General features: G+C 40.2%; 1 protein-coding gene across 3 annotated transcripts in view; it reads right to left on the bottom strand.

Annotated features, from left to right (window-relative positions):
* The window catches only part of SERINC5 (serine incorporator 5), a 39,038-nt gene extending 25,052 nt beyond the window's left edge, over positions 1-13,986 (bottom strand). For all 3 annotated transcript variants that reach the window (XM_081319810.1, XM_081319812.1, XM_081319811.1), the window contains exon 1: positions 13,578-13,986. In XM_081319810.1, coding sequence (XP_081175936.1) covers positions 13,578-13,604 — 27 coding nt within the window. In that variant the 5' untranslated portion in view covers positions 13,605-13,986. The remainder of the gene's footprint in view (positions 1-13,577) is intronic.
* Between the last annotated feature and the right edge of the window lie 693 nt (positions 13,987-14,679).

Raw genomic sequence — 14,679 nt, 5'->3', positions numbered from 1 at the left:
AATACTGGAAAATATAATCAAGCACACATTTGTGAGTACCTAGAAATGAACAAGACAATTACTAGAAGCCAAATCATGCCAGACAAACCTTATTGCCTTTTTTTGACAGTGACTAAATAACTGGGTAAGGGAAATGCTGTGGACATAATTTACTTAGACTTCAGTAAGGCATCTGACAAAGTAGATTACAGTTTACTTCTTGGTATGACAGAAAAATGTGGGAAAGACAGTACCACCACCAGATGGATTTGCAACTGCCTGACCAATCACACTTAGCAGGTAGTTCTCAATGGAACTACATCGTTATCATGATGTAAAAAAGATGTTGAGACTCTAGAAAGCGTACAGAGAAGAGCAACAAAGATGATTAGGGGACTGGAGGCTAAAAAAAACATACAAGGAATGGTTGCTGGAATTGTCTAGTTTAATGAAGAGAAGGATGAGGGGTGACATGATAGCAGTCTTCCAATATCTCAGGGGTTGCCACAAAGAAGAGGGAGTCAAGGTATTCTCCAAAGCACCTGAAGACAGGACAAGAAGCAATGGATGGAAACTAATCAAAGAGAGAAGCAACCTAGAACTAAGGAAATATTTCCTGACAGTCAGAACAATTAATCAGTGGAACAACCTGCCTCCCAAAGTTGTGAGGAAGTTTTTAAGAAGAGACTGGACAGCCATTTGTCTGAAATGGTATAGGGTTTCCTGCCTAAGCAGAGGGTTGGACTAGATGACCTCCAAGGCCCTTCCAACTTTTTATTATTATTGTTGCTGTTGTTGTTGTTATCATCTATATAGATGGAAACATGAAGTGGGGTACCTTGAGGTTCTGTCTTAGGCCCAGTACTCTTCAACATCTTCATATATCATCTAGGTGAGGGTATAGAAGTGGAACTCATCAAATTTGCAAGTGACACCAAGTTGGGAGGAATAGCTAAAATTTTATAAGACAGACACAAGATTCAGAAGAATCTTGACAGACTTGAACACTGACTTATCCAAAAAAAATGCAACTCAGTAATGAGAAAAGTAAGGTCCAATACATAAGCAGGAAAAACCAAGCACACAGGTATAGAATGGCTCACAATAGCAACTGTGAGTGGGATCTAGAAGAGCATAACTTACATACGAGCCAGCAGTGTGCTGCAGTTGCCAAAAAAGCTAATGCAGTCCTGGGTTGGATCAACAGTGGAATAACATCCAGATCACAAGAAGTTATAACACCACTTTATACTGCACTAGTGAGGCCACATTTCGAATACTACATGTAGTTCTGGTTGCCGTAATATAAAAAAAGATGCTGAGACCCTGGAAAGCATTTAGAGAAGAGTAACAAAGATGATAAGAGGTCTGGAGCTAAATCATATGATCAATGATTGAGGAAATAGGTATGCCTAATCTAACAAAGGACTTGAGGGGCTGCCACAAAGAAGAGGGGTTGACCTATTTGTTGTGATTCAGGGTCAGCCTGTGGGTTCGGCAGTTGGGTCGGATGACTCAGAGGAGGAGGAGGAGGAGGGGGGTGTTGAAGAACTTGCTGATGATGGCTTTGAGGCTCCGCAGAGCCCCCAGCCAGGCCCCTCCCACCTGGTGGAGACCCAGCTGTGTGAGCCTGACAGCGTGGATGAAGATGACCCACAGCTGGCCCTGTTCAAGGACGCCCGACGCAGGAGGCAGTCAATCCGGAGTAAACAGAGGAAGGCAATGGGGCTCCTCGGAAGGAGGCACAGAGAAGCCACGCCCTGAACTCTATATAAGGGGAATGTGTGGGAGGGCTGGTTTGCTGAAGGCAACCGCTTGGATAGTTCATGTTTCTTAAAGCTTCTGTTTCTTGGTTTGTCTTGTTCCGTTTGTTTTTGTGGTAATAAATTTGGCAGGCGTAATTCCAGCCTCTTGCCTTCTTGTAAAAGGGGTTGTCCCTGCTTTTGATGCAGGGCTGGTAGCAGGCTGGTACAGAACACTATTCTCCAAAGCACTTGAAGGCAGGACAAGAAGTAACAGAAGTAACATTTAGCTTATGAGTAGAATTTAGTGGGATATTGTTATTGTTAGTAGTTATGCTAAGAGAGAGTTAAAGCGCAGTACGAATTTGGTTGATTGTATATTGTGTAAATTTTTATTTAGAATATGATTGTTGTAACTATAATCCTGTATTTAGCTCTGGGAAGTGGGGGGGGGAGTGGGGGGGGAAGTAACAGATGGCAGATCATTAAAGAGAGATCCAACTCAGAACTGATGAGATATTTCCCAACAGTGAGAACAATTAATCAGTGGAATGGTTTGCCTCCAAAAGTTGTGAGTGCTCTATCACTGGAGGTTTTCAAGAACAGACTTGACAGCCATTTGCCCAGAATGGTATAGAGTCTCCTGCTTGACAGGGAGTTGGACTAAAAGACCTCCAAGGTCCCTTCTAGCCCTATTCTATGTTCTATCTTTTTCATCCTGTCTCCCAAGGACTTTCCCACATACCATTACACAAATAGCAAATTAGTTACCTCCTGGGCTAAGTTATGCTTTCTCGTCCTCTTACCAGAGCTTTTGCAACTTCTCCTCCTTTCTGTACAAGAAAAGAGGACAGAAATCCACCTAGTCTGCTATTTGTAGGGAGAACTGGCAATAGTCAAGAAAGAAAAAGAAAATACATTCCTGAGCTGGGATGGTAGTAATTTTCACCTGCCTATGAACAAATTGAAAGTGAAGAATAATTGTTTTAATAACTTCGAGAAAAATCAAAATCTGTTATGGGGCAAAAGTTCTTCTAATGTGTTTATAAATAAAATTATTTTCTCGGTGCTCCTTGCATGAAGTCCTTTGTAGACTTCTGCTACCTGCTACCACATCATACAAAAGGAAAACACTTAAATAATTCAAGCCTATTAATTCCATCCTCCATCTGATAATGCTATAGGCCAGGGTAAGGCTTTGTTTGTGCAAATGCTGCTTTGTATTTATGACTCAGAACATTCCATCAAGGTTTTGACTATTGTATCAGACAAAACTCAGTTTGCCCTTTCTGCTAAGCATCTAAAACCAAGCAGCAATTACCTTTTTGAATGTTTTTGTATTCACTGAAGTATACAGTATTATGTTTTTTAACAGGTAAACATGAAAAATATTACTCTTAAATTGTTCATGTAAATCAGACATGTCAAACACAAGGCCTGGGGGCCAAATCCGGCCCGCAAAGTGGTTTCATGTGGCCCACGAAGCCATCCTGGAAACAGTGAGGGAACGACCCCCACTGCCTTGGCCCTGGCTCAGAGACCCTCCTTCTGCCAGAGACCCTCAGATCTGTCCCACTCCTGCCCGTGCCCCCATAGGCACCCTTGATGCAAACAATGTAGAGCTGGCCACGCCCACCCAGTAGGCTATACGCACTCTAGCCACGCCCACCCAGTAGGCCACGTCCACCCTGGCCATACCCACCCGGCCCCTTGAGGGCAATCGCAATGCTGATGCGGCCCTCATCTCACTTGGCACCCAGTAGACTAGTGATAAAATCCTAGGCAAGATGAACCACAGCGATAGTGTTGTGTGTTTTTGGCTCAACATTACAAATGAATCCATACTGAGTGAAACACAATCTACATAACCAATGGCACAGGAGAGGCAAACTGGATATTAAAATACAGATTAAGAAGAAAGTCACACCCTACAATCTTTTTTTTTTCTTAAATGCCTACAGAAACTGGGATTCTGCTCTAGGGTTTCTCAACTGTTCTTTCAAGAGCAGGTTATTGCAAGTTTTGCTGAAACTGAATAAATTCCTGTCTGCTGAAAAATCTGAACCTTGATTTGCTAATCCACAGTTTGCTACTTGTAATCTGTAGTGATTCAACCTCTTTTTTTTCTTATTAAAGCTGAATCTTTCAGGCTGCTGCAATATCTAAATAGAAACACTGATCACCTGGAAAGTGGCACTGATCCCGGCGTGTCTGCTGAGCCCAGAAGAAGCGTCGATCACCTGGAAAGCAGCACTGATCCTGGCGCTTCTGCTGAGCCCTGACAGCCTCTCCTCTGTGCAGGCACAGGCAGGTTCGGCATGTCGCCGGTTCGCCTCACCCGGCCACTTCGCACGGTGAGGAAAGTGTACCAAAACCAGGCTGGGGTCTGGGCGGTGTAGCGCAGGTAATGTGGACTCTCATGCCGCTCGCAGCGTCCCCTCCCCCGGAATCCACAGGTGTGTGAAGAGGATGGGGGCCATTTGCTGGTCTCCTTCAGGGGATGCCTGTTTTTCTCCTTCCCTCATCACAAATATCTTCCCGCCACTCTACTCTTAACGCTGTGTGGCTCTTGTCCAGCAATTTACAGTGGCCTTTCAAGCCATGGCCACCAGCAGCACAGCCACCAGCCACGCTGGCAGCCTGTCCTCCTCCCCTTGTCCCTTCCTGGGCACGGAGGGGGTGGAGGGAAGGAAGGGACAAAGAGGGAGGGAAGGAAGGAAGGAGGGGACAATGGAAGGGAGGAAGGGAAGGAGGGGACAAAAGGAGAAGGAAGGAAGGGAGGGAGGGAAGGACAATGAGAGGGAGGGAGGGACAATGGAAGGGAGGGACGGAAGAAAGGAAGGGACAAAGAGGGAGGGAAGGAAGAAAGGAAGGGACAATGGGAGGGAGAGAGGGAGGGAAGGAAGGCGCCCACACCTGTCCCACGCCCCTCCACCAAAGTTGCACAGATTCCTCCCCACATCCCTGCCCCCCCCCCCGGGCACCCTGCAACCTGATGAGCTGGCCACGCCCCCCCGGCCATTGACTTCACTTGTCAAAAAAGTTGCAAAAGGTGATCACATGACCCTGGGATACTGTGACCGTCATAAGTATGAATCAGTTGCCAAGCATCCGAATGTAAATCACATGACCCTGGGGATGCTGCAACAGTCATAAGTGTGAAAAATGGTCACGTCACTTTTTTCAGTGCCGTTGTAACTTCAAACAGTCACTAAGCAAATTGTTGTAAGTCGAGGACTACCTGTACTTTATCATTTTTCCCCTTTTTTTGGTCAAGTTTTTGACACCTTGCTGGGCAACTGGCGGTACTCAGATATTGCCTTATCCTAAAAGTGGTACAATGTGGGTGAAAAGGTTGGAAAGCCCTGCTATATAGTATTGTACTATATGTCTGCTCATGAAGAAAGGATACACTACTCAAGGTTGGCCAGAGGCTTTCAAAAAGAAAAGGCTGCAAAATAAAGCAATATTTCTCACCTCTAGAATATGGTTTACTGCTTTCAAATATTGGTATTTATTCATCAGTTGAGCCAAGACATTTATCCACATTTTAATTAAGGTAAATTTAAGCAAGACCCTTATGCAGCAAACTACACACTTCTTCCTCGGCTCTGTTTCTAACTGCATACATTATTTTCTAATGAATACTAACTTGTCCAGTTGATTTTCAAAGGAGCACTAAGGCCAGGGCCAAGTATGAGATGCTCTAGAAGCATCTGCTTATCCTGTGGTTTTAACAGAACTCATCCTTTTGGAATGTGACTTTCAATATATGAAAATTACAAAAATAAATGAGACATCAAAAATGGAAATAATATAGTAGATAGGCAAAAATTAACAGAGTAATAAAATAACCATCTGAAGATGTCTGGCGTTCCTTAAGGAAGCATTATGGTTGTATTCTTGTATAAAAATAGAGTTAGAAAACACAACTTTTATTAACATCAGAAGTAAAAAAAAAAACTGAACTCCACAGAGAGGAAAGTATATATAACAGTCTAAAAGTATCAGGTTTCAGATTAAAATAAAACAAAATCAAAAGCTAGTTTAGGTTTACATATGAAGCATAACTATTTAAAACATGTTTGAATGATGAATTCAGAAACATTTAAAATTCTTTCCTTGCTGGGTTTCTCTTTTTAAACATTAGCATGTATGTCAATTCAAAATTAAATTCCACTAATTCAGTGTGTCTTTATTCAATATAAGATTGGCATATTACTATGAAAATACACTAAATAATTGAGCCCACACACAGTGCTAAGCTATGATATGCCCAACAGCCTAAAAATTAAGCAAATCAATAAAACATGCTTCAGCTACTAAACAAATTAAGTACCGGTATATGCTGAATGCTTATTGTGTAGATCACAACTGAATGGCTGTGACAACAGAGTAATCAGCAAACCATGTTTTATAAAGTCTTGTAATCTGTATTCACATAATATGCTAAACAAAAAATAATGCATCATGTTAACATTTGGTGCAATATATTGTACATAGCTAGATTGAATAGTCAGTGTTGGAACACTACCTTCTGAAAAGTACACTTAACTGAACTGAAATGTGTTATATTTGTTACTTCACATTTAATGTAATTTTGTCAGAATTTCATGTTGTAAATGAGACATTGATGTATTTTTCCATGGGGTATGTGCTGGAGTGAAACATGGCTTGCTGGGATGAGTCATATCCAATATAGTCCAAATCACTGTGGAACGTGAACATAGTGGTTTTCTATATTTCTGAACAATTTTGTATTAAGAATAAAACTTCAATATATTTGGGGTATTGATATTAGGAGCAACTGATGGGATGTGTAGTTATTATTATCAATGCCAAATTTCTGCCCCTATCCAATATGGTTGTTCTATGTTATTTTTGTTGGCAGTCTATTTGAGTACCTTGCATCTCATCTCCACAAACACTTTGCTTAGAATGTTATATATTTCAGAGATGTAAACTAGTTTCTGAATGGGCCAATATACAATACAAGCAGCAGAAATTAATTAGTTGTCCAGCAGCATTAAATTATACCACACAACCTCCACAAACAAATTTTTGAACTAGACTAATAAATTGCTTTTATTGGATTTCCTGTCACAGCCACTATCAGAAAGATATAGATATCTTGCTAAAATCAATTACTTTTTCCTATCTTAGAAAGGAAACCAACAATTTGCTTTGCCTATTTCCAGACTGCATGTGAAACAAAGCCTTTTTTTTGGTAGATGAAATTCTCTAAAAATATTTGCAGGATTGTTGTAGGGGGAAACAACCAACACCTTCGACTCCCAGGGGAAAGGTGGAATTACAGTCAATACTTTTATCAGTCAAATAAATGAGTTGTGATCCAGAAAGTTCAAGGATTCTTTTTGCCATCCATTAAAATACAATTGTCTCCTGGCCAAATTCCTGAGAATGTCTATGTTAACTGCTTGTGGCAGAGGTAGGAAACTCAGTTTTAGGCTGCATGTTGACTCCAAATTCCTTTTCTAGGAACTTCCTGATTGCAATTCCTAATAAACAGCGTCACCATTTTGAGACTATACAACAAATGTAGAGTAAATCCTAATGCAAATGCATGAAAAGAAAATCTGCACGTTGTAATGGTTAAGGCACCAGGGTAGAAACTGGGAGACCATGATCACATTCTAGTCCCACCATAGGCACAAAGCCAGCTGGGTGACCTTGAACATGGTTGCTCTCTCTCAACCCTAGAAAGGAGGCAATGATAAACCACTTCCAAAAACCTTACCAAGTAAACTGCAGGGATTAGGTTGGGCTCTTGCCAAGAGTCAACCTTGAATTGAAGGTGTGAGTTAGTAGTAAAAACACACACACAGATTCGTACACAAACACGGATGTACACATACACCAAATCAGTAGGGTGTGAAAATTAAAAATGTGACTTATGTATCTTTGCATGTTTGCATATCAATCTATGTGTATGTTTCTATCTACTAACTCACATCCATAAAAAAGTGGAGAATTCTGCCCTTAGTCTTTAGCTTGAAACCTGTTTAGTATAGTCCTAAAAATGCAATAAGTACAGATGCCTTAGTGTTCTTAGATTCAAGATATTGACAGGCATTAATTTTTTGGATACTGTTGAGTACTTTTAAGTGTAATAGAACTAGAACAAGCAAACACCAATCTATCAGTTTCTCATAGTGACTTCTTGGAGTCCTAGGCAGGCCTGGGGAGCTCTAGAGTTTATAAAACCACAATTTCCTTGGCTAAGTAATTGAGGCTGCTAAAAGGCCAGATTCCCTACTCCTATGCTAGTACAGTTTAAGGAACCCACATAGTTGCACATTATAGATTAATTTGTCAAAATCTGCCAAACCAAAATTAATTTATGATTGTTACCTTAAATTTACAAGGAGGAGGAGATTCTTTTTACAACAGGTGATCTGGCAATAGGTATATTTCTGCCTAAGTACAAGACCCTGCTTTTCTCATCACTGAACTGTATCTTGTTGGATTGGTCCCAATGTCTGTCAAGATCCTTCTGAATCTTGAATCTATCTTCCAAAGCGTTGGCAATTCCCCCAAGTTTGATGTTGTCTGCAAATTTGATGAGTTCCCATTCTATCTAGGTATACAATAGGCACTACCTGGTTCAACAGAAGAAACTGAGAGGGATCTAGATGTCCTAGTGTAAAACCACTTAAGTATGAATCAGAAGTGTGTTGCAGCTACCTAAAAAGTCAATGCAGTCCTGCATTAACAGAGGGATAGCCTCAGGATCGTAAGAAGTGATAATGCATGGTAGCTGTCTACCAATACTTGTGGGGCTGTCACTGGGAGGAGGGGTCAACTTATTCTCCAAAGCATCTGGTGGCAGGGAAAGAAGTAATGGATGGAAGCTTGTTAGAGAGAGATTCAATCTAGAATTAAAGAGGAAATTCCTGACTGTAAGAACAATTAATCAATGGAACAGCTTGCTTCCTGGAGTTCTGGGTGTCCATTGCTGGAGGTCTTCAAGAAAAGATTGGACAGCCATTTGTCTGGGTTGCAATAAGGTCTCCTGCTTTGGGTAGGGGGGTTGGACTAGAAGACCTCCAAGGCTCCTTCCAGGCTTATAATTCTATAATTCTAATATAGGGATTGTATTACAATTATAATTACGAGGACCAGTCGTAAGTCACTTTTTTCCTTCTAGATCACCCAAAATTGGCTAGGTGTTGCTATCAAGCTAGTCAATTTATTTATTTGTAGGATCAATTTTTTTAAAAAGCAAGCAAAACAATATATACAAACTTTTAAACAACAGCCAGTCTATACTATCCAGAACCCATTTTCTTGTCAAATAGCAGCAAGCCCTAAAATATTTAACTACAATTTATTAAGATAGGAGCACTACATTTCTGAGTACTAACATCTGTCTAAACTTTTAGTTGGCTTACTTCTTAATACTACAGATTGGCACTCTGCCTTTAAGCCATTCTTCTTCAGCCTAGTAGTTCTCCAATTTAGCCAATTCTCATTATGCCATGGAATTCTAAAACTTGTGGTGCAGGAATTTTCCTCTGCAAGTTTCTGCTAAAAAAATGGCCCTTAATTTTATCAGAAAGTGTTAATTCTAATTTCTTACTAATTAAATAGGACCTCAAAGCTAGCAAGCTTATAGTTTAAAAATATGTAAATCAAGATGTAATGTAAATAAAAGTATAGTCACATAGCCAATCTTGTGTCTACATTACATTTATATACAATGAATCCCAAAAAAAATTAACTAAAGTTTTCCACTGCAGCTGCTTTATTTAAGACAGAGGTCAACTTCTAGTCTCAAGAGACGCTCTACAGAAAAGCCACATGTAAAATCCCGTTTCCTGTGAAATATAAGCAAAAACAAATCACCGCTGTGCAAGTAATAGGGCAGTCATTTCTCTTTCAAAGGAGGAAAATATATTTCTTTAATCTAGGAATTCAGTTCACTCCAACTGGAGAGCAGACATGTGATCTCTGTCACTGAAAATAACACCTGAAGCTACATTATGGTTTGTCTGATTTAGCACAATGCTGAATCCAATACTGGCTTATTCATGAATGTTTGGTAAACAAACCATGCTTAGCTCAGTGTGTGTAGCCAAAAAGATGAGCTAGCTTTAAATTGTTCTCTGTCATCATATGGTAAAAAAAATGCATTTGTTATTTTTGTCAGAAACTGGCAGTATGATAGTCACAAAACAGTTGTCAGCTTCATCACTAAATACAGCTCACAATCCAACTAGCATAAAGTAGCTGACTCAAAATGAAAAGAGTTGAACTTGGGTAGTGTTTGAATGGGAGACCACGAGGAAATCGTGGTTCTATAGCAGGGGTTCCCAACCGGGGGTGCTTGCACCCCCTGGGGGTGTGAGACGATATTCCAGGAGGTACAAAAATTAGGCTCAGAAGTTTCAAAATTATAGTGTATATGCATAATTCGTTGCTGTTATTTTGAACTTTTTAAGGGGTGTGAGAATATATCAGAAGCGTTCTAGGGGCGCGGGGTATAGAAAAGGTTGGGAAACGCTGCTCTATAGGCTAGACTGTGAAGTTTTTAAAAAATTGGGAAGAAGCCAATGGCAACCATTTTGATACTACTGCCATGAAAGCTATATGTGTGTATCCTTGAAGTCACTAAGAGGGATGCTTGCCATAGCAGTCTATCTATCCTGAGTACTAACAAAAAATGTCATGACAGAGATGTTTGATCAAAAGTTTTATCTTACAAAACATGCAGTCACCCTAATTTTACATGGTTCCTGCTTTTTGTTAACTTTTCATTCTGATGCAAATGGTTTTAAAGATGTGCAAAAATATTTCTGTGGAATGTAAGAAAATTTGATTGGGGGACTTCCACAGTAAGAAATGACAGACTAAAGTTGGCTCTGAAATGCAGAACTGACAACCATAGCAGAATGAAAAGCCTACATGTGGACCAACTCTTTGCAATTTCTGTTCAGACGAAGACAGACTTGAGATCACCCACAAGTGCACCAGACAGTTGCTCCTCATGAAATTGCAAAACAGGTGACTTAGAACTTTGGGAGACATGGAAACAGCCATCTATACCTTTGAAAGACCACTAAATTTACACAAGTAACTAGTAATTTTCTAATTACTTTTACAAGATCACTATCACTTTTACTAGCCATTTATTGCTTGTTAGCTGCTTTTCAGCTGTTAGGACAAGTTTGACAGCACCAGGTAAGTTCCTTCAATCTTCAGTGAAATGAATTTTAACCGCAAGAACTTTTAAAAAAGAATTTCTATAGAGATTCTCAGTCATCCAGTTCATGGTTGGTCCAAAGGTGCTTTTCTAAAAGGCAATTGTACTTTCTTGTTTGTTTTTTCATTTGAAAACATTTTGCTTCTCATCCAAATAAATAAATAAATAAATAAATAAATAAATAAATAAATAATAAAATAAAATAAAATAAAATAAAATAAAATAAAATAAAAACCACTAAACAAGAAAGTCCAGTTGCCTTTTGGAAAAGCATCTTTAGGAGACATCAAAATGATTAAAACTTTAATTTTTGACAGTTACAAACAGACTAAGAGTATAGATAGATTTGAAAGAAGATTTTGGAATTAATTATGAAGAATCCTTCCCATGGGAAAATTCTTTTGTTTTGAGTTTTTTAAATAAACGTAAGATTTTGAAAACTGGACACGAGAGAGAACTAAAGATTACAATTAAAAGAGAACAGAAACTACAAAAAATTGTAATGACTTACAGAAACAGGATATTTTTGAGTAATGGACTCAAATATTAATTTTAATAGTGTCAACAGAGACATCTGCCTCTAGTCTATGGGGAAACTGTGCCAAAACATGTTCTGGAAGAGGAACAAGTTTATTTGACAAAATTGAGATTGAACTGAAACTGGATTTACAAATTACAGCCTACAAGAATGCCATGGAAAAAGATGTGAACTGATAAAGAAACTGGCGGATTACTTAATAATTAAAAGGGTTATATAAACAGTAAACCAAGAGTGAGATGGATAATTTTGGATTTATAAGAGGCTTGTTAAAGTTTGGAAGAATTTCATTGGAAGGGACAGAAAAAAAAATGAAAAGATTTTAGGTTTTATGACATTATTTAAATGGCTAAAGATTAAGATTAGAAGAATTAAAAGGAAATATAGTTTATTTGACCAAGGTTAAAATGTTATTTTTGATGACTCTTAAAAGACTTTTGCTGACACCAGGACTGTCATGTTTTTTAAATTGGCATATAGATAAAAGATGGGATAGAGGAAGAAGAGATTATTGGTTGCATTTAAGAGGAGGTGATGTGTTAGTAAAATTGTTTATAGTTGTGATGGTGAGAAATAACTTATGTATATATCACTTTTACTTCACTATATTCTTATTTCCTATTTTTTCTTTATATTTCTGCACCTTTTATACTATTTTTAAAGTTCATATTAGTTTTTACTGTTGTAACTATGGTATAATCTTTAATAAAATTACTGTAGTACCAAAAAATAAAAAAGAAAATCTATTCATAGGGTTTAAACTTCAGTAGACACTCGGTGGATATGAAACATACAAGGTAAAAAGTGCACATGGCTAGATTGTCAACTGGATTCCAAATTCTATAGAAGCTGTACACATGGTCACCAGTTGTGAGTTAAGATGCTATCAAATTTCAACCACTCTTTCATATATTAACATATTTCACATGCACAGTTAGAGAACACTTATACACTCCTTTATGTTATGACTTATGAAAATAGGTAGAATTGGATCTAGAATATAGAATCCCAATTCTTCTTTCTTATTCTGCAGGCAGAATGCAAAATTATATTGGGGGAAGGGGTCAATTTCCTCCATTTCCAGAACAACTCCATGTTAATTATTGCATAGAAAGTATGTGCATCTTTTTTTCTAGAGATTTGCTGTTCCTAATTGAAAACTGTCAGTTTTCTTGTTCAATGCTTGTTTGGAAGAGGGTATACATTTTTAACAGTACAAGGGAAAGTTTGGAGGCAGCACATTTATACATGATTTCCTTCATCAAATTATTATAGTAACCTAGTTCATATGCTGCACTAATAATTTTATTCATGCTTTATTTAAAGCAACTATGCTTTATTCATTAAATCATAGCTCAGCAGAAGGTTATAAACTCCACCACACAGTAGAAAAGTTAATTTTCTTAGGATAAGCAAATACAGATATAAACGTTACAAAAAATGCATAGTACTGAATTTAGACAAATTCCAAGCAACTGAAATTGGAATTGGGTTGCATGATGACAACCGTGGACATGATTGTAACTAAATAATATAATAACTATTATTTTATCAAAACACACATATTAGCAGCGTCTTCTTCAGTGAGTCTTTTTTATTGTTTTGCTAAATTCCTTTGACAGCCCCCCCCCCGGTAATAAAGCAGGCCTTTATAACAAACTGACCCAGAGAAAAACAAAGATATATCTTAATCCAAGTCTGCAATCATCAGCTTGGCCCTGATTTCCGGTTTAACAACTAAAGCAAGGCTGTGAAAACGGCAAGCGATCCCCGACGCCCACTCAACCGACAGGGAAAGCAATTTGCAGCTGAGAAATCAGATGAATTGCTCAGCTAGATCCTAGTTCGAGCCCAGAATCGCCTAAATGGGTGGACGATCCGGTCAGGAGCTAGGCTTCTGCCGGAGAAGCGCAACCGCCAGCGCATCTTCCTGCCCCAACGCGAAGGCGCGGGTTGAACGGCATTGTCCAGCGAAAAGAGGCGCTGAGGCAGCCCCCACGGACACTTGCCTGCCACGAAGCCAGGGTGGAGCCGTTTAGCAAGGCTTCCCTACCCGGGACAGAAATCGCGGGGGTTGCGTTCGCGCGCGCCTTACCTGGCCGGCGCAGCAGCGCGCAGACATGGTCGACGCCGCGTAACGCTCTCTCCCCGCACCTGCCCGCACTCCTCAGGCGTCTGGCGGCCTCTCCCGGCAAATCGTCGTCGGCGGACAGATGCGGGGTCCCCTCCGGCGCAGAAAACGCCGAGCGCAGCCTGCTGCGGTGTGGCCCCGGCGCCCAGCTGTCCAGAGACTGACCCACCTCTTGGGTGCAACCCTCAGGGCGGAGAGACAGCTAGCTCCAGCCCAGCCCAAACTCTGGGATTAGGCTTCCGCTGTCGTCAGCTCGCCTCTAAGGAGCTAGATGGCTTTCCGGTGCGGGGGCCGTCTTAGCAGAGCGGGAGAGGGAAGAGGATCGGGTAAACCCAGCAGCAGGCCACCTGTCCGCGTTCACACGCCCAAGAGCTCTGCTGGGCTCGGAGATGAAGCGCAGGCGCGAAGCCAGGCGGCTTGGGCTTCCCGGGAGAGAAGGGGGGAGAGGGAGGAGTTGGAGACGGACGACCGCGCTTGTTTACGAGGAAGGGAAGCGTCCTTCGCGGTTAGCGCTCTGCGGGAGGGCAACTCGCGGGGAGGTCAGGGCATCAGTCGGTTTCAGGAGAAAATGATTAGTGGACTCGCTTCACCCCTTGCATTTTATTTTGCATCTGAAAGCCCCTTTCTGCTGGATGAGGCTGGAGCTTGGTTCTCTCGGTCCATTTTTTTTAAAAACAATGTTGGCAAGGAAAGATGCAGAGCTTCTCAATTGTTCAAGCAGCGTGGGTGCTTCCCCATCTTTTTTACAGAGCCTGTCTCTGCAGTTGCTTTTACATACGTTTTACAATTTTTTTTCATGTATTGTGTGTTCTACTCACACTTGTATTTACGATGTAATAAGCGTGTTATTTTTTTTTCAACCCGTTGACAAAGAGGTAGCTACAACGCAGATTCAGCTACAATGCAGTCTTTTTATACAGTACCAATTTTCCTTCTTTTCCCTGTCCAGCATTTGGTGGTGCAATTCTATTGGTTCTCATCTTAATGACTAAATTAAAAAAAAGACGAAGTGAATGTGAAAATGTCAGTCTAGTTTTAGAAAAATGAAAATTCTGTGAATTATAAA

This window comes from Vipera berus, assembly GCF_964194415.1.
Source record: "Vipera berus genome assembly, chromosome: 2".
Lineage (NCBI taxonomy): Eukaryota > Metazoa > Chordata > Lepidosauria > Squamata > Viperidae > Vipera > Vipera berus.
This window is presented reverse-complemented; position numbering and strand designations above follow the sequence as displayed.